Source organism: Amborella trichopoda, chromosome 7 (assembly GCF_054954075.1).
Source record: "Amborella trichopoda isolate Santa Cruz 75 chromosome 7, AtrichopodaSantaCruz75HAP2 v2.0, whole genome shotgun sequence".
NCBI lineage: Eukaryota > Viridiplantae > Streptophyta > Magnoliopsida > Amborellales > Amborellaceae > Amborella > Amborella trichopoda.
The window spans coordinates 9,679,731-9,706,724 of record NC_142342.1 but is presented as its reverse complement, the minus strand read 5'-3'; the positions used below and the strand labels follow the sequence as shown (position 1 = coordinate 9,706,724).

The window sequence follows — 26,994 nt, the reverse complement described above, 5'->3', positions numbered from 1 at the left end:
GATCATATGATGATGCTTAAGTGGACTGAATTAGGGGTGGCAATAGGCTGGGTGGCTCGCCCTGATAGGTTTACCCTAAAAAACCAAGGCTGAGGGCCTAGCATTGGCTAGGCAAAAGGTAGGCCCCGGTTCCGCAAGTGCCAACCCTGATTTCTTTATTATCTGTTTTGCTTCATTTTTTCTTTAATTTTATCAGGCCTGAGCTGATCTTACGGGGAATAGGACCGGGCTAGGGCCAAGCATGGCCCGATGTATTGTGTACCTGCTCATAATACAAAATCCAAAAAGTCAGTTGCTTTTTTACTTGGGGGAGCAAGTGGACAATATGATCCTACGGGGGTATAGAAACGACAAGCACCTTTTGCACTCTTCTGTCTATGTTGTATGTGCCCCTTAAAAAAACAAAATGAGGAAAATTGTTTGATGCGGGCTATACCGGTCCAAAAAGTGTAAAGCAGCCCTCTTAAATATACAAATGGTTTTTTTATCAAACAAAGGAAACTAATTGTCTAAATGTTTTATTATTAAAACTCTTATTTCTAATTTTTAAAATTTATTTATTTTTTATATTCATGATCTCCATATTAGAGATTACATGTCCTAAAAAATTGTCTTAAAATCCATCTCAAAAATAGATTTATTAAGAGGCATTTTTACATATACGGGCTTGGCCGATTATTTATTTATTATATTCATGATCTCCATGTTAGAAATTATATGTTGTCAAAAACGGTCTTAAAATCCATCTCAAAAATAGATTTATTAAGAGACCCACATTTCTACATATGTGGGCTTGGCCGCATAGAAACCCTATCCCTCAAGGAAACCGGCTCCTAAAAATAGGAAGAATAAAAAAATTTATATAAAGATTCAACCTTATACTATACAAGTAAAATACATCTCAAAACCCATAAAAAAAAGATACATCTCAAAACTCATAAAAAAATGTTGTTTGGTCTTTAGGAAACTCTCAAATTGATCTCTCCACTTCAATATGTATGAATATGAAAGAAAAATTGAATTCTACATATTAATAATAATGTATCTTGTACCATATTATTTAGACCGTCCATCACTAAGATATTTAAGTTTTTTCATTCATTGGTTTGATCTGTACTATTTTTGGACCTTTCGAATAGGGGGGAACAATATATTTTAAGGGTACTATAAAAGTTTTGGCCACTAAAGTTTATTTTATAACAATATTTTGAGGTGGACCTTACATGATTGTTTGAGGTTGACACCTTATGCTCACGAAGAAAATAGTAAAATAAAAAATTCCCAAATTGATCCATTGTTCGATAGGGTTGCAGAAGCAAGGAAGTGATCATCGACTTTAACAATGGCGTTCCTGGATGAGTTCCTTAACCGTAAGTATATGCGGCCCATTTCTTCATTTAATTTATTTTTTCTATTGCTTCACTTTTCCAATCGTTTCTGTGCCCTAGATTGATCAATTCCCCAAGCCCTAATTTCTTCATATATCTTCTTCTGTACAGTTGATTAGACCCTATAGATATCAGGACGTTACTTTGTTTCTTTTGTGAGTTTAGTTAATGGATTCAATGATGAATTATGAACTTTGTTCACACTGTGAGCTTGGGAGTTCATAAGGCGTTCCCTCCTTGTATAATTACATAGACCCCGTTCTAAGGTTTTTTTAGAACCATGAGTGCTTTTATGAGAATTTTTTGATCATAACTGAGCGGGTTTCCATTGGGTTTTCTGAGCTCATATTCAATTTTACCTTGACACTGTAAATGTAGGATTTGTGAATCGAATGAATTTCTTTCACCTTTTTTCTGGGATATAATTTGATAATGAGACTTGCTGTATGGTGTTCGCTGCTTCATTTTTTCTTTGACATGTGCTCTAGACATGCATTCTTAATTTATTCTTAGGCTTTGTGTCAATTTTGTGGAATTTCGCTATGATGAGAATACTGTTAACTTGTCTGAATAATGATATTAGTGACAAACGAACTAAATCCTATAAATGAATTGCTTTGCGTCTTACTTTTAAGGATATTTTTTAAGGTTATTATTGAACTTGGAGCATATCATTTACTGGCTAATATGGATATGTAGAAATTAGTGTTGTGTCTGATAGTGTATAGAAACCAAATTACATACACTTGGACTACATCTATGTCCCACTCGAGAGAATACAACTTGAATTTCTCATAATACACTTGAAATTGAACTTACAACGCGAAATTACAGCAAGCTTATTGTGATTGCAGTGAACAAAGGACTTCAAAATACACTAAAAAATAGAAGATACAACTCAATTAGGGTCCCTTGTTCGTCAACAAAACAAACTACTAAAGGAGATCATCAAACTACACATGTATGAGGTGTTTTTGAAAATTCTACACCACTCAAAATTACAAAGCAAAATTATACATCAATAAACTCCATAAAACTCAAAATGACATGACTTCCAACATTACAACACATATGCTCAAGTGTATAATACAACATGTCTATGGGAAGCCGATTAGAGCTTACAGCCTTGGATCTTAGTTACGTGCCATTGGATGACATGCGACGTAATAACTCAAAATTCGGCCAAATTCATCATCTCAAGAGTGGGAAGCCAAAAATCTATTGATATACACTTAAAACATAGAAGGATTTGGAAAAAGTGATCAAATTAGGTGGAAAACCGTGGGAAAAATCGTGGCTCTTAGAACACAAAACCAGTTCAATTGAGTTCACAAATCGAGCCACATAAATTTGGTATAATATCCTCTTATGAAAACAACAATTTGATGCATCAAAATGAAGATCTAATTGACTGATTTGGTCATGAAAATCTCATAAATATATCAGTAAAAAATGCTACAAAATTCATAAGAAAAAGCTCATGGAAACTAGATCGATTTGTGCATGGATGATGTCTTCAACTATATGAATTAAAGGGGATTAAGATACGTCTAAGAAATCAATGATTGAACATCAAATTGATGAAGATAGCTTGATGTAATTAGGAATTTACAGCTAGGATAATCAACTAGAATCAAAGGAAAATGAGAAGATGTCACTCCATTGATGAAGGCCTTAAGACTTGATCATCCATGGCTTGAATTCGAGCTTTGAATCACCATTAATGGAGTCATCATGGAGCTTCTATGGAGCTTTCTCTAACATCACCCCCATTCGTACTTTTGAAGAGAGAAAGGAAGAAGGGATTGCCTAGGCATGTGCCACTCTAGAGAGGTAGATAGAGAGAGAGTAGTGTGCCATTTAGAGAGAGAAAGAGAGTGAACTCTTATGTGGTATGAGGGCTTAAAGGGGTATTTATAGGCTTCTATCCATTAAGTGTATAGATGCTTATAGATAGATGAATCTTGGCCTTCCATGTTATCATCCAATGGCTACAAAAAGAGGTGTGATCATAGCCCACCATCCACCATCATACCATCAAGATGTGTGGTATGGATTTAAACAACTTTATCCTCCATTTAATTCACTCTAATTTCCCTTGTTATTAAAATAACCGTGCTCTTTATATTTAATTGAACCAAAAACCAAGTTGGAGGGCATACCCTTGCGGTAATTTGTCAAAATTCCAGCAAAGAGCAAATTTCAAAAGTTCCCTCTGTTTATTAATAACATGTGAGGCAAATGAAATCATCCCACCTAACGTAGGTGATTAAGTGCAAAATTACCACATATCCTTAGGTTTAGACTTGTAATTACAAACCCTATGCCCCTTCTAGAAGCCTCACGCTTGTGCACAAACCCCTCTCTTTTCATATTTAACATGTGCTCAATATTTTTCTAAAATCACAATATTCCATAAAATACCATAATACTATGCCCTTCACTTAATTCAACAAATAACAAAAGGACATGGGGTTCCCCAAGGGGGTTGACGTTACCCCCACATCACCCTCCACATGGGATGACATGGGACCCCTAGCCCTCCAGGTGGTCACCCATTGGTCATTTGGATGTCTCGTGTGGGTCCTGGGGGACTATCCTCAATTGTCATTAAGCCCAAACAATTTCAGAAAATGCATTTTCTTGCTCAGAAAATCTATAAAATTTTCAAAATTCCATAAAGACCATTTTGATGGTTTTTTTATCAAAATAAATCATTTTAGCATTATTTGAAAACATTTACAAGGGAAATTAGGATCCTTGGAGTTGAATTAGGAATCAGAGCGCTCCACTCGATTAGATCCAGAATCCAAAGCCACCTTCTCGGTATGACCCAATAGACTCATGACCCACAATGTATAATCAATGGCTCATGGTCTTAGTCTATGAAAGTCAAACTAATGAGTGACCTTGGATCCCCAATTATAAGTGGATTTCAAGAGCACTCCTTAAAGTACATGCACACAAATGGTACAAGGGTTCCTCTCTTGCACATGTGCATAACTCTGACCAGTGGATCCTTAGAAGAGCGGCTTCCCATGCATTGTGAGTGTTTATGCACATGTTATGAGAAGATTCTAAGAGTCAAGAATTTAGGTCAATGCCCTCTATTGGCCCAATCTTCCTGTATAGGGTTATCTCATCATCGAGCTCATATCACATAATCACATAAACACATAAATCGTATCGCCCTCACCCATAACACAGTCATGAGGCACAAACATAACAACCAACCCTGACAAAGAGGTAACCTCAACCCTCTCGGTACCTCCTATGCATATAAATCCTCATTATGGCTCACTCATGGTTTCATGACTTTTGGTCCTAGAGTCATGTTGCTCTATTACTCCCATTGAAGGTAAGAGCTATCCAAAATGGCAGAATTTAAGACCTTGAAAGGACATAATTCCAACAATGTCGGTATTTGATGCTTGTCAAACATATGCAAAAAATGATAAGAAAAAGATGATGTTATGTCCATGAGTTTTGCTATATCTACATAACATAGGTTGCCATATGTTCATGGATTTTACGGCCAATAGTTTATGATGAAAGTTAACGGCTCAACAGTGTTTCAAAAAGCACTAAGTGACACCGATGCGGTCGTGGGGTCCCGGCAACCCAGCGCCTAGGCGGCCGCCGGTTCAGTTGAAAAAAAAGAAAAAAAGATAGAAGTCGAGAAGAGAATTTTGAAAATCCATAAGACCAAAATCCATATTTTCATACAATGTTAAAACAGTAAAACCATACAAGCATACACGAATAGTCTGATACACTGTACACGCAAAAGTTAGACAGATAGAAACTAAAAATAAGAAAAAGTGAATATATGGAAATTCAGAAAATATACAGTCTAGGACACAATAGTCAGCACTCAACACCAAGAGTCAAGCGCTCAACCGTCTTCAACTCTTCATTCTTTAGTCATCATTATCATCATTAGAAGGAATAGGGTAAGCCTCATCATATGCATCAGATTTGAGGACATCATCATCAGAGTCATCTCCCTCTTCAACTCTCCAATATAACGCTCGTCCTTTTTTGTTTCTTCTGAATATGCATCTTCCTCCTCCTCTTCTTCTACCTCCTTCTTACTAGTATGTATAGATGAGGCCCTAGGAGTCTTGGCTGCTCTACCATTTTCTATCTTTTTGTGCTTCTTTGACCTCAAATATTATATAATCTCCTCCCTGGTAACCTCAGGAATATTTTTACATGGGGCAACATCCCTCTTAATATCGGCAAGGTGTTTTTTAAATCGGTAAATGCCCCTATTAGTTTTCTTTCCACAATAATTACATTTAATATGATTTTTGTCATTTGGATTCGGTTTATAACTATAGTTCCAACCCGGATTCTAGAAGAACCTGGAGAAGATATTTCTATAGAACAAGGCTCATTTTCATCATTTTCTGGTTCTATTAAATTCAAAAATTATCTAATCTCATCCTGAATAGCTTCAAGAGCCTTTTCACAAGAAGCAACATTCCCTTTAATACCAGCAAAGTGTTTCTTGAATCGGTTAATACCCCCATTGGTATCTTTTTCACAAAAATTACACCTTATAAAATTTTTATCTCTTGGTTTTGGGTTATAACCATACTTCCAACTCGGATCACTTTTTCTAGACAAACCAAAAATAGATCTATTCAAATGACAACGATTTTGTTCCTATTTTTGTTTTACAGAACTCATATATTGCTTAATCTCCTCTTTGATAACTTCAGGAACATTTTTACAAGGGGCAACATCCCCCGTAATACCGGTTTATGCCCCTTTTTGTATCTTTTTTACAATAATTACATCTAATGCAATTTTGTCATTTGGATTTGGGTTATATCCATATTTCCAACCCGGATCCCCACTTTGACTAGATCGTCTTGAAGACATATGAAAATAAAACAAGCAATCTAAAACATAAAGTTTGCCACTTACTTTGATTGCTCAAACTTCAAACTCCCACCTCTGAGATGTTTTTTGATGTTAAAATAATAAAAAACACCTTCTAATAGGATTAATAAACTCCAAAAGTAAATCTAATCTACCTGCGTGATGCTTGGATCCATTTCCGTAACTTTGAGAAACACTTCGATCCAACGAAAATCACAAAATTTAGTTTTTTTTTAGGTTTCTTTCTCTCTAATTCTTGTGGGTTTAGGTTTCAAATGAACCTAAAATCCATCCTTAAAAGCCTGGGTTCTTGTGGGTTTAGGTTTCAAATGAACCTAGAACCCATTCTTAAGAGCCTTTATGTTTTAGAAAACCTCAATAGAACAAAAACAAAAAACTCATTTCCGCCCCTAGGCGGGGCGCAAGTCCTTGGAGGATGCCCAAGGCTAGGCGTTGGGCGCCCTCTTAGGCGGGTTTCGTACCGCCCAGGTACTGCCGCCCAGTTTGGCCGCCTAGGCCTAGGTGATGCGCCCAAGCCTTTTGGACCGCCTAGGCGACCCCTTAGGCAGCCTCCTAGGCGCTGGGCGGTCTGCTTTTTTGAACAATGAAAGTCAAAAGCATATAGAATGCGAGGTCTGCAATATATCAAAAGAAAAATGAGAACCTTTACATGATTCTCTCAGTAGAAGCACCTTCATTTGTTCATGTCATGATGCACAATATTTCAGTTGAATAAGTTGGTCAATATGAATCATTGCGATTCTAGCATGTGTAGATACAATCTTATTTTGACTTTAAGAACAAACTCAAATGAAAGAGTGCCTTGGATTTGATACTCATTGTGCTTCACTTCAATATATTGAAAAGCATAACAAAAATGATAACATAAAAGGCCTAACATGGTGTCTGTTCTCTCATGGATCTCTAGTCATTGGGTTTAAAGATTTGTGCAAGATTAAGGTAACCTCAATGAGATTCATAACCTCAAACAAGACTCATAGTAGTCCATACTTGTTAGGAACACCATATATTATAAATTATTCTTGCATGATTCCTTGTCGTTTATAATGTTTTAATGCTATTATAGGAACCAAAAACCTGGCTCGATCTTAAGCTTTCTTTTTGGAGTTCAATCCTCTTGAACATCTCTGCATTTATTTCAAATGCATTCATGTGTAAAAGTTACTGTTGTTTTGGCCACAGACATTGCCTCACTGCCATCGGAACTGCACTATAAATATGCTCATATGCGTGACTTAGATAAGAAGCTGCAAGGTATGTGTTACATAAAACAGTTGATGTTACATTTTAAATATCATTTGACTTTTCAAAGTGCTCAGTTGTAGAAATGCAACGGGAATGATATTATTGGAAGTGACTACATATATATATATATATATATATATATATATATATATATATATATGTATAGGTAGTAGTAAATTGAAACATATTCAAGAAAAAATAACTTAAAATATATACCTGTTCTGCAGGCACACATGTAGGTGTGCACGTGCACATGCACACGTGTGTGCATTGTTCCAAAAGCTGGATTGCCTAGCGCCTAGGTGGCCGCCTAGGCAGTCCAGAGGACTTGGGTGCCAAGGCCTAGGCAGCCTGCCCCAGGGCGGCCTCCTAGGCGAGTGGACGCCCAGGACCTGCGCCCCACCCATGGGCGGAAATACCCTAATTAAGGGATATTTTTGGGTTCTTTTAGAAAAGAGGGGACAACAGTGGGTTTTAGGTTCATTTCAAATCTAACCATTAGAGCCCATTTTAGAAAGAGAAAAGCCTTAAAAAAACTAGATTTTTGTGATTTCCCTAGATTTTAGGAGTTCCTTCTATTGGGCCCCCGGATTCCCCCAGCCGCCTAGGTATCGCCCAATGTTCTTGTTTTTTGGAACACTGCATGTTTTTTTTTTTTTTTGGGAAGGGGGGGGGGGGGGTAATAGAAAGGGGGGAGCGCAAAGCAATTGTGAGAGATGATGGACTGCCCTCATTTTTCTGTGCATGAACGGTAATGAGAGAGAGAGTAAAACAGCAAAGACGGGGGGGAGGGAATGCAATTGTGAGAGATGATGGGCTGCACTCATTTTCTCTGTACATGAACAGTGCTGAGAGAGAGAGGAAATGCTGGCCTGGGTGGGTTGGGAGGTGATACATGATGGGTTGTACTCATTCTTCTGTACATGAGCAGTTCTTCAGCGACAAAATGAACAGCGGTGTGAACATGAAATGGAGGAAATTAGAAGGGGAGCTGAGTCCGGAAACATCAGACCTGATACCTCACTTATTAGGTTCTCAAATGAGACCCTTGATGAGCAAAAGCACTGCACCAGTCTTGCTGATGAAAAGGTTTCTCTGGCTGTTCAAGCTTATGACATGGTATTTGAATTCAAATATCTTTTGCAAAGTATCTTTTCCTGAATTCATTATTTTCTTTCTCCTTTCTTTTTGATAATTGAAGGACATTTATCAATCTAGGAACCGTATTGGTGAACCTACTAATGACTTGATTAGTTTCCCTGTATATTATTCCTTTTTTACTTGTTTACTATATCTTTCAATTGATGTGCATTATTGAGGAAGTGCTTACCCATGGGAAGTGACTGTAATCGTTTCAGGTTGATACTTACATCCAACAATTAGATAAGTATATGAAGAAATTTGATGAAGACCTTCGGAGAGGTATAAACCATTTCTCACTTGCCAAATTCTAGAATTATGTGCAGTTAAAATCAGGATTTAAACTCCATACTTATTCTGGCTATAAGAAAATTGTATTGCATAAATCCTTTCAATGATATTATTCTCTAATATATTCTTATATGTGTCAATCTCTATTGACATGCAGCAGAAAGGGAACTTGCTGGTGCTTCTGGAGCATCCGAGAATGCTGGGAGCAGTGCAAAATCTGGTAGGACCAGTGAAAGTAGTAGCAGAGGAGGTCGTAAGAAGTATGCATCTTTTTGAAGCCTTCCCTTTCAAAATGAATTCTTTGCTCACTAATGCATAGATACTTGTTGTAGTGATTGTATTTGAATGTTTTATTAAACGTACTTCAATATACTGTAGATTATGGGAAATATACATTTTATATCATACGCAAGTGGGCATCCACCCATAGTTGTTAGAAGCAGGAGCGAAGGCCTGGGATTGGTCTGTGGCTGAAGCTCCCTACTGAAGTGTTGTTTAGGTTGCAGGCCGGTATATGTATTAGGAGCACTTGGGTATTACCAAAGTGATTTAAAAAAGTGAAAAATGTATAATCTACTTTTTAGCATTATCTACACACATGCACAATGAGAACTCTATAGCTTGAAAGTTCCAAAAAAAATTAGGAAAAATGAGTTTGTGGTAGGGTCATGATAATAATTGAACTTAGGAATCGCCTGAGTCCCTGCAGTGAACATGGCGAGACAGGTGGATTTCACTACAGTGAGTACCACCCATTTCTGGGCAACCCAGTAATCTCCTTTTTGGGACCATCTGGAATGGTGACTCCCCTGGGTCCAGCCTGAGTGCCTGCGGTGAACTTGGCAAGACAGAGCGGATTTCACTACAGTGAGTACCACACATTTCTGGGCAACCCAGTAATCTCCTTGTATGGGGCCATCTGGAATGGGGACTCCCCTGGGTCCAAGCCAACTTGTGCAACATCAAGTCTGCTTGCTAGTTTTCAACCACCGATGGAAATGAAGAACAGAACAAAATCATTGACAAGTGGTTGTTAGCTAGAAAATCTCATCAGAAAGGAAAAAGAATCAGAACAAAGTCAAAGATACCAGGTTTAACATTCTAAAGCTTTTGAAACTAGGATTGAGATGACCGCAGACCAAGATTGCGTTCCCATCTTCATTGAGGTCGTGATGATCAAGATCCCTTGATGAGGGGTAGCAAGCTTCACTTGGGCTCTGGCTCCAAGATCACTGAAGAGAGATTCCAAAGGGGGATCTCTACCCTGCAACCAAGCTCCTCGCATATTTGCATCCATCATTGATTCTTAAACTGGATGGTGATGATTACCCATGTCTTGATTTATATGTTACACAGATCATCTGAGCTACTCATCTTTCCAAACATACAGAAAGGTGCAGCAGTTCTTTGTGAATAAATGCTTATTCCATGTTGGTGTTTTCTTTTATTAAATTTGATGTTCATGAATGCATGGAATGAGAGCTGGGAAAAACAACTCATACAAATATTGGTTTTGTCTACGGAAAGGTATGATAGCTTGGGTCATACACAGTTTTCATATTTATAAAGTACTGGTTTCTGGAGTATTGGGCGGACAAAAACATAAACAGAAGTACTAATGTGTGTGCACATTATGCAGGAGATACATAATATGTACAAAACAAAATTTGAACCCATGAGATGATGTAGAATATACAATTTGCTCTATTTTTCTGAGCTGATGACTTTTGTGAATGTATATTGCTGCAGTGTCTGCTTTTCTTGTTTAGGGCATACTAGAAACTCATTGAGATTTCTGTTATTTTTGGTTTCCGCTCTTTCTCACTTGACACCTCTTCCCACCCATATTCTTTTGTCTTGTTCAATTCATGCCCCTGATTCAGGCTTACTGTAATGCTCTATCCTGACGAGAATTATCTTTTTAAATCCCAAAGTTCGATGTCATCCTGCCTCAATGGACATTTTGAGCCCAACCACCTCACTAGCCAGTGACGGTGCAATAGAATTGTCATAATTGCAATGTGCTCTGCATAGACTTATTATTACTGAAATGCTCCCATCAGTTTCATCAGGTGCATTAAGAAGGAATGCGTGAAGGTATGATGTGCAGATATGCATTTGAAACCAGTGTTGACATTTTTCGACACTAATACAGTAACTGGATGCTCCAATGATACTTGCAAACATAAAGTGGTGGATATATTAAAAATATAATATGAAGATACTATATAGTTGTGCATTATGCTATGGTATATGCCAAGGTTAAAAAATGCAGCCGAGTGAGTGGACCCCGAGTTTCTTGGACTCCCCCTTTTGGCGGACCGAGTACTTGGGTTCAAACTTGAGTATTTTAAAAAGTTCATTAAAAAATAATAAAATTAGATTTTCTGTATAATCAAAGATATATTTTATACATAATTTTGATATTTTTGATGATGATTTGTGAGTTTTTCTAGTTTTTCTTGAAATATGCCCTAGTTTTATATTTTCCTCTTTTTTTTGGAATTTTCTGAAATGTTTCTGGCGGTGAATCAATTTTTTCTCAATCTATCTCTTATATATTTTACCATCTTATTTATACTCATATATTTTATGTGATCGCCGCATTATCAATGACGCTGAAGGAGAAGTTTTATAGGACAACTTTGCTTTATGGGAATAGAAAGTTGGGTAGTCAAGAAACAACATACCTATAGGATGAGTGTAGCAGAGATGAGAATGTTGAGATGGATGAGTGATAGGATAAGAAAGGATAGAATTTAGAATGAATATATTTGAGGGAACTTCGGAGTGGCTCTAATAGGCGACAAGATGAGGGAAAGTAGACTTAGGTGGGCTGACCATGTGCAGCACAGACCCAATATAGCACCGGTTAGGAGGTGTGATTTAGTTCAAGTGGAAGGCTCTAAAAGGCAAGGGGAAGGCCCAAAAGGTCATGGATGGAAGTAGTGAGAAAAGATATATGGACTTATAGTCTTACTAAGCGTATGACCTTTGATAGAGCAGAATGGCGGAACATGATTCGTGTAACTTGGGCGAATCCACTCGGACTTGCTCGAGTTATTCAGCTTTGGCAAGGCCCAAGTCTTGGACTTGACCTGAGTTTTGGAACCTTGGTATATGCATGTTTCCTGCAATGGGAACATAGCAGTAGAAAGAACCGTTGGCATAAACGATGCATTCATAGAATTAGGATATCAGAAGTGAAAGAATCTTTGAAGAGGATGAAAATAGGGAAGGCTTTAGGACCAGATGGCTTCTCGATAAAAGTTTGGAAGTGTATAGGGGAGATTGGTATTGATTGGCTAACCAAGGTGTTTACAACAAAGAAAATGCCTGATGAATGGAGGATAAGTACTGTGGTACTTATTTACAAGAACCAAGCAGATATATAGAATGTACAAACTATCGAGGGAAAAAACTTATGAGCTACACTATGAAGTTGTGGGAGGGAGTGATTGAGCAATGACTAAGGCGTGAAACGAGTGTATTAAAAAACCAATTCCGTTTTATGCCAAGGAAGTCAACAACTTAGGTTATTTTCCTACTTAGGCAACTGATTGAGAAGTTTGGAGCAAAGGGAAAATACCACATGGTTTTCCTTGATTTAGAGAAAGCTTATGATAGAGTGCTTCGAGATAAATGTTTGTAAAATCAAACTGAAAAGGTTAACCGAACATGGACTCGGAAGCGGTTTAACCGGCCTAACTAATAAACCGGCCGATTCAACTGTTCTAACCGGGCAAGTCCTAGGCAGTCAAAAAAGTGTTGAACAAATAAAAAAGATACAAAAAAAATCTACTAAAATATGAAAAATATATAAAGCATGATTAAAACACACATTCAAATGAAGTTGAAAATTAATGAAAATAAATGAATTTCAACGAATCAATTTTTGAATTAAAGTGAGTATTAATGACCAAAACAAATTTTAATCTTTACTATAATATAAAGAATATTAAAAAATACATTACAAACCAAATTCCTTAGTTTTGGAAATTTATATACATATTTTTTAATTTGCTTTAAACACGGGTCGATCACCAAAACCGCCCAAAACCTTCAGTGGCCGGTTTTGATCTAACTGGGTGGTTAGTGGTTAGATTCCCTAGTTTTTTCAACAGGGCTCGCGATTTGATTTGGTGGGTGTTGGAAAAAAAAGGAGTCTCAGTGGAGAGACGAGTGAGTTTTCAATCAGTGTACATTAGGGATCAGTATCATAGTTGTTGGAAACACCTGAGAACTCGAATCGTTTTAGGAATCGGAATCACGACTGCCTAGAAGATTCTTGTTTTAGGAATCGATGTCCGTATAATGGGAATAACGAGGAATGAGATTCCTAATTTCTTGGAATCGTGTCTCGGCCAAAATAGATTCAAGAATCTAGATTCATCCACATCTGAATCGAGATTTCGACCTCCTTGGAATCGAGATTCCCATCCCCCTAGAATCGATACTCGAGGAGTCAAGATTCATTGATATGTGGAATCGAGATTCCGACATCTATGGAATCAAGTTTCCACATATGTGGAACAAAGATATGTTGCAGTTTAGAATTGTGATTCCAACATATTTGGAATCAAGTTTCTGATGTATATGGATTAGAGATCCATGCTAGTTTGATATCGAGAATTACAATAATATGGAATGCGTTTGACCCCTACCAAGAATCGAAATTTCAATTTTATGGAGTAGGGAGCCCCATACACATCTTGAGCCTTATCAATTTTAGAACATATATCAGATGTCTCTTATTTGAAGGGTTCTCAAGTTTTAAAGTGATTGTATTGACTATTGAACTTAGGAAAAATAATCTACTAGGAAAATTATTTACAAAACATATGTATTTCTAAATTCTGATTTTGACTTCATTATTTTAAAGACAAAATAGGATTATGTCTATGCCATGTTTTTATTTGTATGTGTTTTATTTACCAGTTATATTTTAAAGTAATGGCCGTCCAGGGTAGCACAACTAAAAATATCCTTTAGAAGCATTAGAAGCATTCAAAAGAAGATTTCTACTCCAATATCCTTTAGAAAGTGCACAACCATCATAGACATTGGATATTATGTACTTGGAATAGTTTTATTTTATTTTTACATCTACTATATTTTATTTTTTAGTTATTTTTTTCCCTCACATTCACATTATACCATAATAGTAGAGGAGAAATTAAGTCTGAACTTTGAACATCAAGCACACATATGAATACATATTGCATGAAATAAAAAGCAACACACGTGGATAAAGAGAGATTTTGATGTCGAACAATCGCTAGAATTTATATATTGTGTAATAAAAAAACTAAAAGATACAATACTTCATACATAGCTTTCGGTAGATGATGATGGGAACATTTTGGTGACCGAGAGGTTGGGGGCAGGGGAGGGTGGGGGATTAGAGAGAGAGAGAGATAAGAAGAAGAAGAAGAAGAAGAAGAAGAAGAAGGGGAGGGGGGGGCTGTCGGCTACAATTTGTTCCTTGCTGCTGCGAGGAGCCATTTCATGGAGGTTGAAGCAAGATTCCATATTTGATTGAATCACACTTCCCTACTCCTATGAACCAATATGCTATACATTGTAGATTCTAGATTCAAAACCTTAACGAAACAAGATTCATTACATGTGGAATCGTGTATCACTCGAGGTGGGCTCAAGATTCAATCTTTATTGGAGTCAAGATTCGATATATTTGGGATCGACTTTCAAAAAATAATGGATTCAAGATTCTTAAGATGTATTGAAACAAGATTCCTAAATTAAGGAATCGAGATTCCTTAGTTTCGAGAAATAGTTTCGGTAAAGATTCCTTAACGGAATCGTCGAATCCGGTGTTCAAATCATAATCATGGGGAGATTCCGATAACTATTGTCAGTATTGAGCCAATACCTCTTTGTCTTAGTTATGGACGACTTAATTAGGCACCTACAAGATGAGGTACCGCGGTGCATATTGTTCGTAGATGTCATAATTTTGATCGATGAGACCTGAAATGGCGTCAACACAAAGTTAGAAGTTTGGAATGATGCTCTAGAATCTAAAAGTTTTAAAATTAGTTGGACTAAAACAGAGTATATGGAATGCAAGTTTTGTGTAATAGGAGTAGAGACGAGGAAGTAGTTAAGATTGACAACCGGGAAATACTAAAAAAAGCGCGCTTTCAATATCTTGGGTCGATAATACAGGAAAATAGAGAGATTGAGGAAGATGTCACACATAGTATTAGAGCTGGGTGGGAGAAGTGGAGATGGGCAACCGGAGTTATCTGATTGCTGCATACTAATGAAGCTGAAGGGGAAGTTCTATAGGACAGATGTGGGACCAGCTTTGCTTTATAAGGTAGAATGTTAGGTGGTCAAGAAACAACATATACCCATAGAATGAGTGTAGCTAAGATAAGGATGTTGAGATGGATGAGTGGCAAGACAAGAAAAGATAGAATTCAAAATAAATACATTTGGGAGAATTTAGGTGTGGTACCAATAAGTAATAAGATAAGAGAAAGTAGACTTAGGTGGGTTTCCTTGAGGATGTATTAGGAGTTCCACCAATCTGATCAGGTGTATTTCTACGAAGTCCAAATCATGTGTTTCTTCCTAATTCCTCATGGTGAGAAACTTGTCGTCGTTTCTCCACTACACGAATGGAATACTCAATATTGAGTTAGATTCCTACAGCTGAACTACCAAAAACAAAAAAACAGAAAAAAACAGGAAAAAAAAAAAACACGAAGGTTGTTGCTCTGTAAGTGTTTCCTGTTTCCCATGTCATAATATCCTATTTTTAATTCGAACATGTACAGCACATGATGTGTTTGTTTATTCTCAGGAAATAACAGTTGTATGGATACTTATCAAGGAAAAACATATCAAAAAAAAAAAAAGTGAATAGGTCTGTTTGAAGTTTGCCAAATAAAAGAGTTCTGTTTCCTTTCTCACAGGCTTATTTATTCTATACCACTATGTTCCTTATTTGCTGCTACCAAGGGAATACATGCCAATTGCTGTGCAGCCAAGCATTTGCTTTCATATACTTCATTCATGACTTTGGCTTAAATTGTCTAAGTTTCTGTTTTTTGTGAATCCAAATGCATCTCTCTAGTTGAATAATGTCCGCTAAAATTATTGTAAAGCTCATAGCCTCATACAAGGCTGTCATGCATGCATAAGTGGATCTCTCTCTCTCTCTCTCTCTCTTCCCACCCCCCCCCTGTGTGCATGTTTATCCCTTTGGGCACCATTTTTATCCTCTGTCCATTCACATATCATGTGTTTCTAATTAAATAGTGTGCCACTTTTTGCAGATCACGGGTGGCTGCCGAACCACAAAACATGGACTTGGATCTACCAGTTGATCCAAATGAACCCACATATTGTTTCTGCAACCAGGTTTCCTATGGGGAGATGATTGCATGCGACAATACATATGTACATACGGATCTCCTTTTGGTTCTTATCATTTTCCACCCATGAAAATGTCAAAATTTTTTCTCTCTTTTGAGCAGCACTTAAGTTGGGTCTGTTGATATGCAGTGCAAGATAGAGTGGTTCCACTTTGGCTGTGTTGGTCTGAAAGAACAACCCAGAGGGAAGTGGTATTGCTCAAGCTGTCTTGGACTTCAGAAGCGCCGAAAGGGAAAATGATTTGTGCTGACTGAGCCTGATCAAAAACAAGGTATGCTCTTTGATGCTTGTAATATAAATACAGTGTTTGAAATGGATTTACCCAAAATTCTGGATTGCGAAAACCTGCTCTTAAGGAATCATTTGATATTAGAAAGTTCTCTCTCTCTCTCTCTCTCTCTCTCTCACACACACACACACACACACATGATTGGTGGAGCATGGATGTTCTGGGTTCAGCTATTTCATTGATCAAACTTAAGAGTTTTATCATTGTTTCGACTTTTGCAAACAGATTGGTTAGATAAGAGGGTGGGATGATCGCTGCTGCTACTTTCTCAGCCTTGTTTTGAGCACAATTTCTGAGAAGCTATGAATGCTATGCGCATCAACTACCTTCCAAGAGATGCCTAAGGCCATTAAAGGAGATGATGGCAGCTGCCATAAACAAGGACATTGCCAAACTGGTTGAGCTGAATTTTTTATGTACGGTACAATGTAGTGGCCTTAACTTTGTCCATTTAGTCCTAATTTCACCATTTAAACATTGTACTCAGAAAGAACGCGGATATGCTTGTGGGGAGAGAGAGAGAGAGAGAGAGAGAGAGAGAGAGAGAGAGAGAGAGGATTGTTTTTTTATTAGTTTTTAAAGTATTTATTTAGCCTTGGGAGGATGGTTTTCGAGCATTTTAGAAACCTATTGTGCTTGCAGAACAGGAAATGCCAAAGAATAGGGTTGGAACGCGTCCTTCGAGTTTAATGTTTACGAACTAATACAGTGAACAACGTTAAAAAAGAAACTGTTTACGAAATAATACTTGAGGGCGAGCATAACTCCATTAATCTTCGTACACGCATAAATCCTCAACTTCCCACGAAAGAAAAGGATGAATATCCCTCTCTTTATAATTGGGGAAATTTATCAAAAATACCTAGGAGAGCATTTATACTTTACCCAATTGCAAATCTTTTTTTTTATTTTTTGCTCTTTCTCACAGGATGAGAAAGAGATGAGAGAAAGATGAATGTTCCAAGGGAGGGAGTCCATAGGTGAGGAAGAGAGAAAAGCGAGTTTTTATAGGGTTTGAATGATGGGATCATGACAAAAATAAAAAGGTTAAATATTGTAATGCAGACAAAGGAGGGGATACAAAGAATAAATGAAAAAGAAAGTGAATTAAATGTCGTTTTCTTTTAACTTCGAGAGGATGTATGCATCTAAGGATCAATTTGGAATTTTAATTATAAAGGGGAGTATTATGTCTTTTTCCTAAGAAATAAAACGAGGGCTTTCTATGTGAGATCCACCCACATATATGATATATGTGACCTTTGGTCTTAACCATCAGATCGGAGTGGATGGCTGAGATTGCTTAAGTCACAATGTTATTTAACCATCTGATCGGCTGAGATGGCTCCAGTCATTGAGATGGCTCAAGTCACATTGTCATGTAACCATCAGATATTGATGAGACAACTCAGTGTTTTGATCCGATCTTGAAGAAAAATTTGGAGCATGCATAGATCTAACAAGGGTGCACATGATAAAAACGTTAAAAAAATATTTATGCTGATAAACAATTTACTATAATACCCTTGAATCGAATGGCCAAGAAGCGGGATGGAATATAACTTATATATTGTTGGGTCACATAGAAACATTTCCTAGAAATAGAATCCTACTATTATTTACATAGTATGGAATCCTACAATATAATTAGCCGTGGCCCTTCAGAGATTGGGCTGGACTATGGAATCCTACAATATACTTAGCCGTGTCAGGCTTGGGCTTGGGCTGGGACTGGTCATAGTCCAGCCCAATCTCTAAAGGCCACCCAAGCCTGATCACCTTGGCTCAGGCCTAGTTTACAATCTGGCCCATTGCCAGCCCATCTCTAAAGGGCCACCCAAGCCTGTTCCGACCGAAGAAGCCTTGGCTCAGGCAAGGGCCACCCAAGCCTGATCGGACCGAAGAAGCCTTGGCTCAAGCAAGGGCCACCCAAGCCTGACTGATCGGACCAAGAAGCCTTGGCTAAGGCCTAGTTTACAAGGCTGGTCGGGCCACTCGGCCCATTGCCAGCCCATCTCTAAAGGGCCACCCAAGCCTAATCAGACCGGTTGGGCCACTCGGCCCATTGCCGGCCCTAGCTTAATTTGCTAGAGAGAGTCAAGATTGATGAAGCTGAACTCCAAATTATTTTAGTAGAGATTGTAAACCTACATTATAAATGTAAGTATGTTATTTTGTGGGCCTCCGGCTTATCTCCCTGCCCTGGCGTCAACATGATGTCTTTGATGAGATCACACCTTGTGGGCTATTTCAATCTCTTGGGGTCATGTATTCGGAGAAGGCAACTCGGAAGCAGACATTTTAGCCAAGGAGGGGGCTTACTTGACTGTAAAGTTCTATACCATTAATACTATTATAGTTAACTAAAAAAAAAAACCTACATTATAAAAATGCCAAATAAGAATACTTTCCCATAACTCCAACACTCGTATCTTTGTGTGCAGATTGCCATTTCACTTATCCCACCCTCTACAGAGAGTGAGATAGAAGGGCGATAAGTGATTGGAATCTAGTCAACTAGATTCCAATCATAAAATCATTGAATATTGAGCCTAAATTCCAGCCACAAATTACAGAAGGGTAAAATTTTCTGATCATAAGATCATTGAAGACAAGTCTAAATTAGAGCAAGTGACAAACTACAAAAGCAGAAAATCTCTCATGTGTATAAATACAACTGACCAACTGACTCCTGCCCCAACCAGAGGCAAATGACCAAAGGGAATTGTCGAGAGAAAGATTCTTGGAAAGATTCAGGGTAGATGGTTGTCAGAACTCCCCATGGGTTCCACCTGTTGGGCAGCAAGGACCTTGTCAAGGGTTTCATCAGGAACTTTAATCCCAGTGGTCTCCAGATCCGCGATGATAGCAACAGCAGCATCGAGCTCTCCAAGATCAAGACAGTGTGTGATTACTTCATCATACAAAGGACTGCAAAGAGCAAAGTTCGTTAAGGATAAAGCAGTTCAATCAAAAGAATCACTACGATTATTATAACTCTGTTTCCATGAAGGGCGATGAAAACTATTAGTCGCGAAAAGACTTGTTGTAGGATTATCATTTCCGAAAAGCAAAGCACACATACACCAGTGGAATATGTTATACAGTTCCAAAAAGAGGCATCCAACATCTGTTGCTGATGAAGAGTGGTGGCAGTGACGACTCATTCTACTGGGCCCACTGGATGTTCACCCAGCACCAGTTAATATCTGCACCATATTTTCATAACAGATGGTGCATGCCCTTTCGAGCAGTGTATCGCATACACTATTGGACAATGGTATCCCCTCTTTCCCAAAATGCAAAGGATTAGGATTCACCTGCCAAATACATAGTCGAGACTATGTGTTGTTTGCAAGATTGTGAGAAAGGCAGCTGGTAGTGGGGCTCTTATAGCGGCGCGCAGTATCATGGCACAATCTCCAATAGTTGGTTTGCCACCCAATTCAATTACCTGCAAAATTCCGATCCATACTTCCATTACTTTGTCATATTTCTATGGTCGAGATCCCCTCTTCCCCAGGCAATGTAAAGTATTCATCATTTGGGGTGTTAATTTGGAGATATAGAAGTTGAAAAGAGCTCAAAATCTCTTGGCATGCAATTTTAAAAGGAAAAGAATCACAAGAACAAATCTTCATAAATAATTCGAAGTCCAAAATAAGAAGAATGGCATCTAGTTTATAATAAGTGACTATAGGTTATTCAGTCTGCTATGTAAATATCTACACTTACCCAACACACACACACATACAGAGAGCAAGAGAGAGAGAGAGCGAGAGAGAGAGAGAGAGAGAGAGAGAGAGAGAGTCAAGAAGGAAAACAGAACAGTCTAGCATCTTCTTGGTCCATGTGTCAAATATTAAATAGAACTTAAGGGGCAAGTATCAGCTTCATCATCATCAGCATCCAAGCTTTATCCCAATTATTTGGGGTCGGCTACACGAATTCCGTTCTACCACTCCTCATTATCAAAGGCCACACTACCATAAGTCACCATATCTTTTCTCATTATTTCCATCCATATCTTTCTTGGCCTTCCCCTTGGTTTTTTAGAGCCTTCAACGTGAACCAAATCACTCTCTGAACAATAATTGTTCCAGGTTGATGTTGCACATGGCCAAACTCCCCAAGTTTACTTTCCCTCTATCTTGTCGCCTATTGAAGCCACCCTTAAGTTCCCTAGGATATATTCATTTCGAATTGTAACCTTTCTTGTCATGCCACTCATCTATCTCAATGACCTCGTCTTAGTTACACTCATTCTATGGATATTTTGTCTCTTAACCGCCCAACAATCTATACACTGGTCTTACAGCTGTCTTATAGAACTTCTCCTTCAGTTTTATAATTTCATTGGTATGTAACGATCATATGAGACTCCGACAGCACATCTTCACTTCATCCAATTAGCTCTAATTCTATGCATGACATCTACCTCAATCTCCCTATTCTCATGGATTATAGCTCTAATTCTATGCATGACATCTACCTCAATCTCTCTATTCTCATCGATTATTTAAAAATTAAGGGGCAAGTATATTATGCAGACAAACCAGAGCAACCCATCCCAAAGAGGGCAAGTTTACTTGTAGAGAAGGAAAGGATCCAAAGAGGCAGAACTTGGTGAGATGACTCCATGTGATGTCATTTCTTAGGTGATCATCTAAAAACATAACAGAGGCTATTACAGCTGAGAGGGGACAAGTCTAGAGGCAACTAACCGTTTAGCAAGAATAAGGCTGTAAGTATTGGAAAGAAAATGCCTTTTGCACTTGGTGTTTTGAATCTCAGTTTCGATAAAAGAACTGAAGGAAAGGCAAACTCAGACAAATAAAGTAGTTTTATCAATGATAGTCAAGTCCAGATCATCATAAAATGTGCTAGGTGCTTGATCTGGTATTTGTCTTTGGTAGAGATCCAAGCCCCTTTGCTTGTAACTCCTGGCATTCTAAACATGTGATCAACAAGGGCAATTTATGCATAATAAAGTGGCTTATAAAGAGTTAAGCACCATGGATGTCTAAAACGTGATTTTATTGATACTGACTTCTGATACCATGCATCATATATGTTGGCCATGTTCAATGACAAGCAGAAATGTGAAGGGATATTTTTTCCTACCTCAGAAAATAGAATACTCTTAAGCAATAATTGAGATATCCCTATAGGAACATCAAACGCTAAACTCTAGAAGGCAGAGTCACATCAAGTTCTTTATTTGAGCAAGTACGCAATGAATCATTCAATGAAATATACGATTGCCAATCTATTAAAGTTTGATCAGAATGATAAACATATATCAAAGTCGATGAAGAAAACATTGCATATAAGAATATGTATATTTATTTCTCCGAAGTGGCTGGGAGAAGTGAGTCCAATTACAAATGCACCCTACCTTGTGCATAATTTTGATTGCTAATTCGACTTCTCTTTCTTGCGACCATCTCTCTGGAAATTTTGCCTTCAGCTCCCGCTCCCATGTCCATCCCCAAACATCTGCAATAGTATACATGTCGGACACATCAAAAATTCTTCTTTCTCTCAGTTCTTTGAATGCTTCTTGAAGATCCTCTGGAAACCAGTCGTCATCATCATCATCCTGTATTCAACCAACAGTTAAAATAAGTACAATGAAGAAATGAAGGCAGCAGCATTTAAAGTTCGAATATAAGAACAACAAGGGGAAAGAAATATTCATATTTTAGAATAAATGGAGATGCAAAATATGGGAGAACTCGAATATGATTGCAACCTCCAATGAACCTCTTCTGGAACTCATAACAGTAAACAATCGTTGAAGTATATGCAGTAACTTCAAACCATAACAATGAGAACTGCTTAAGAAATGTTGCTAATATTAATTGGGATATGAAGTGGCTACAACTTAAAAAATGGGAGTCTCGAGGAGTGCATTGTGGTCCAAACATTAACCTCTGACTCCCAGAGCAAGAAGAAAATAACGTCATAGAGAACAAAACTTAACAAGATATAATGAGGATGGAAAGTGAGTGCAAACCAGTGTTGTTATATTTGCTTCGCTTCGGGCGAAGCACCAAAAGTATATGGGTTTCCCCTAATCAACGAAGCGAAGCGAATAGCAATGATGTTTCGGCACGATATTTTGCCATTCAAAACGAAATTGCGGCATCATCAACTCTTCGAGCATAGAGTGAGAGAGCGTGGAGCCCCAAGTCCAACTAATATGAGGCACGTATTACACTAAGACCTCACTGCCCACATGGCCCCATCACTCGTCAATTCGTCATCCTCTTCAACAAGTACCACCTTGCCCCATTTCTCTTGTCTTTGTAAAATTCCACAACTGTCCTTTACTTTTATTAAAATCAAATAAGTAGATTACCAAGCCACCTCTTCATCATGTGAAAGGACTATTATCTCTTCATGCAATAAAATAAGGGTGCGGTTTGTATAGAGCCTACCTTCAAATAGTGTCGAAAAATGTGGTTTTAATATCGGAAATCTTTGTGATAGCCTTAAAATATATATTCATATTTATTTATAAAGTTTAAAGCTTCAAAAATAGTATAGATCGACATATCTACGAAAACTTGGAAATCTTCAAAATTGACGGTCCAAAAATGTGTTACAAAATACATTATTTCCAAAACTTGAAATCCATTTTTTTCTCATGTTCGTGCATATTGATGTCGAGATGATCGATTTGACGATATTTGGGCATCAAAACAACCTCTTCTAGTGAAAGTTTTTATGTAGGCTCAAATTTGATTGTTTAGAGCCTCGGCTCTATATAAACGTTTCCCATAAAATAAATTGAATTCTTTTTTTCTTTATTTTTTTCTTTTTGATATTTTTATTTTTATTTTCTATTATTTAATATATTTATATATATAAATGTATACTTTATTTATAAATAAATTGGCAGAAGCACCGAATTGCTTCATTTTTCTGACCAAACTAAAGAAGGCTCCGAAGCGAATCTGACAACATTGGTCCACACAACTCTCACTTCAGTATGGAATCAAGATAGATTCCCTACTTTTATAAAGATGTGCCACAAATAGGGCCCATGCACAACTCAAAGCACACATCTAGATCTAGAGTCAATATCATTTGGAAATAGAAGTCACTATCATAGAAGAATTTAGCATATCCAGTCAACATGTTATATTGAAACCAACTAATCAAGTGATTTTCATCTGAGATTGATGCATGAAAGCAACTAAAAATATGCAAATGTGAAAACCACCTACTTCAAACCTATTAAGAAAGATTGAAAACAATAAGAACATGCAAGGATCTGTGTTTAGTGCATTATTTCTAACCTCAACCATTGGCCTGACTCTCCTTCGTGATCTTCTTGATGTTGGAAGTTGAGAATCCTTCAATAATTGAACTCCAATCATTTGAAGAGGTGGTTTAACCACCTCCACTTCTTTTTCCTTAACCCCATCCTCTTCTTGACTTTCAGTAATTTCCTCCTCTTCTTCATCCACTTCATCATCTTCCATATCTTTTGGATTGTCATCGGTATTGTCAATATCATCCAATGTGTTGGAAGTATCCAAATCTTCTAATTCAATCTTCTTGTCAGGAACACTACCTAAACCTTCCCCAAGGAAACGCCTTCTCCAAAACTCTGTGTTGCCCTCTTCTAACCGGATCCTTGAAATCCATTCATCCAATTCTTCATCGACCTGACTTGCAAATTTGGAAGGTCAGCATAGGCAAAAACCTTTTTTTAAAAGCTAGGCATAATTAGGATTCGGAGGAAATTTTACACCCGAAAGGATAAAGGTCACAATAGAAAATTGGATGCACAATTGGAAATATAGAATAAGTAGTTAAGGAAAAGAACTTATATAAAATGAAGCATGAAAGAGCCAGGTGTTTCATCTGACCAATGGATATAAGGATCGATACCTCCTCTTCTTCTTCCTCCACTGGAGGAACCCAAAGGGGACGACCTCGTGAACGGTTTATTCTCCTAGCCTTTTGCACTCTCTGGTAGAGAACTTGCCTGGTTCCATCGGTAGGTAAACCTTGTGCCTCCAATTCCTCCTTTAATTCAGAAACTATCATCTTACTAGCAGCCTTTGGCTTTAGAGCAGTTTGATCAGGTCCTTTGATGACTTTCTTCAATCTTTCAACTACTCTAGCATAATCAGCTTCAGAAACATCCCCTAAAGCTGCACGTCCTTCATACTTCAGTTTCTTTAAAAGCTTCCTGTTGTGCACCTTCAAGTTCTCAAGACATCTTTGTTTGTAAGATGTCTCCATTGGGTTAGAATAAGCAAAACCAATCGCATCAGGATCTAGTGGGGTTTTTCCCCTGCGAGGCACCCACCGCTTGCGCTCTGCTGTCAAACCCCCCTCTGCTATATACCTGAGGAATGATCATACATAAAACTTCTCCTCAGGATGCAATACTTTTTTATGCAAAGCAATTGATCTGAAAAGCAGCCATGGTAAGTAACTCAACTGACTGAATACGCAGCTACAGCAAAAAATGCCCACCCCATATGCAATTATGTTCTGTAAAGTTTAGAAATGAACCGTCTGTGGTTTGCAATCACACAACACATCTAAAGGCAAGACAGATAATGGTGTCTTCGAAAATAATTACATACAAAGATTCAAGTATTCAACACATGAAAGTTTAATCTTAAACAATCTTTAAACACATGAACGTTTAGTCTTAAAGAGTGTTTAAAAACTTTGTTTCGACACACTAGGTCCCTGGGTTTTATTTTGAAAAATCAGCTATGTCTATGATTTCCAGCATTTAGAGTAAACATTCTGGAATTTATACACATACCACCTTTCACAAATGTGTTTTCGGACTTGGTCCCAATCTTGAATCCTCCCGTGGGCATAAGAACACCCTTTATCAAATTGAAAAACAAGCCAAGTTTTCAGATAAATTTGAAAATTAGGTCGAGTTGACTAGGTTTTGACTGTGACTGAGTCAGGGACCGATTTTGAGATTTTATACAGCAGTCTTGAACGTTAGAAATGCTGGATAACAGGATCACACTAAAACAGGACCCACCCAATAGTCCGTTTGCCGCCTCAGCATTGTTAATGTGTACCAAGAAAAAATATACATAAATCAGTGCGACAATCCCTAACATCAAGGATATGATGCAGATCAAAATGATTCATATGCTTATATACTGCTTATATACTAAAAAAAGAAGTGATTGGTTTGCGTGTATTCCAGATGTCATTACCTACCCTGGGAAATGCCCAGAATATAGAAACCCATTGAATACAAATCATTTAAAATCAAAACATGAATAACTGAATACCAATAATATCCATGTTCTAGAATTCTCTTCATAACCTATTTCAGTTTGGAGGAGAGGGAAAGTGTGCGAGTACAGTCGCTTCATTTGGCATACATTAGGTCTTCTTTTCTTAAAAAAAAATTTAATTAAAATAAGTAAGAAAACAGTAAAACAACTTCAGTAATTTTAAAAAATTTACTAAAGTTTTAAAATATAAAAGAATTCTTCATATGGCACATGAATTATCATTTATACAATCATTGGTGTCCATGATTTCTCATCATTACCTACCACAATTTTTAAATTGACACTGTGATACCATTTTTTGTAATTGACAATTCTAAGAAAATTACCATTTGCTGATTTTGACAAACGTCCTTACATCACCATAGATATCAGGTCCATATAGCTGTTCAAAGGCTTGGAATCAACTTAGGCCTTGCCTAAGCACTGAGGCGAGTTGAATCAGTGCAGCAAGCTAGTCATGATCAGAAAATTCTTTTTCTTTTTAAGTAAAAAAGGAAAATTTATAAATATAAGCAAAAATTATAACTAAGAATAAATAAACAGCCCCCAATATACGGTATAAGTGCCCTTTCACACTGAATAGTATGGTTAAACATCAATGGAACCCAAACAACAGGTTGCACTTTCAACTGTTTTGAAAACAAATAAAGCATGGCAAGTATTACAAAGACTCAGATGATCCATGATGAGAACCCCATGTTTTTCACCATTGTTATTCTCACCATAATCATAACTGCCCTCAAGCCACGTCCACCTGACATACCTCAGGTTGCAAAACAAATATTTGAGATGCAAAAATGGCAAGGATCAACTTTTAGCTGATTAAGTATAGTTTTATTTTTAACCATTGACATTTATCATTCCTTAAATGTGAGGATAAGTCAGCTACACATAGAAAATTGAGTAAGACATTCAAAGAAATTCAAGACTTTCTATCCATTGATAACAATATTAATATCAACATGAGAACCTTCAGTGAATTTCCAAATGCCCACCCTATAGTGATTCGTGAACCATATTCTAG

At 37.4% G+C, this 26,994-nt stretch overlaps 2 protein-coding genes across 3 annotated transcripts in view; one reads left to right on the top strand and one right to left on the bottom strand.

Annotated features, from left to right (window-relative positions):
• Positions 1 to 1,083: 1,083 nt before the first annotated feature.
• On the top strand, positions 1,084 to 17,161 carry ING1 (RING/FYVE/PHD zinc finger superfamily protein). Of its 2 annotated transcripts, none has more exons than XM_006854277.4 (8): positions 1,084 to 1,370; positions 7,482 to 7,553; positions 8,476 to 8,663; positions 8,903 to 8,966; positions 9,133 to 9,235; positions 16,283 to 16,406; positions 16,512 to 16,653; positions 16,897 to 17,161. In XM_006854277.4, the coding sequence occupies exons 1-7, from the start codon at positions 1,343 to 1,345 to the stop codon at positions 16,620 to 16,622; spliced, it is 690 nt and encodes a 229-aa protein (XP_006854339.1). In that variant the 5' UTR covers positions 1,084 to 1,342; the 3' UTR covers positions 16,623 to 16,653; positions 16,897 to 17,161. The 2 variants fall into 2 exon arrangements, with proteins under 2 accessions (XP_006854339.1, XP_020529114.1); XM_020673455.2 differs by having other exon boundaries at positions 1,087 to 1,370; positions 9,136 to 9,235.
• A 1,943-nt stretch (positions 17,162 to 19,104) lies between these two features.
• PTAC3 (plastid transcriptionally active 3) overlaps positions 19,105 to 26,994 on the bottom strand; it is a 35,256-nt gene continuing 27,366 nt past the window's right edge. The window contains exons 9-13 of the mRNA XM_006854278.4: positions 24,577 to 25,039; positions 23,979 to 24,350; positions 22,070 to 22,273; positions 19,992 to 20,125; positions 19,105 to 19,602 (exon numbers count right to left, since the gene is read on the bottom strand). Coding sequence (XP_006854340.2) covers positions 19,425 to 19,602; positions 19,992 to 20,125; positions 22,070 to 22,273; positions 23,979 to 24,350; positions 24,577 to 25,039 — 1,351 coding nt within the window. The 3' untranslated portion in view covers positions 19,105 to 19,424. The remainder of the gene's footprint in view (positions 19,603 to 19,991; positions 20,126 to 22,069; positions 22,274 to 23,978; positions 24,351 to 24,576; positions 25,040 to 26,994) is intronic.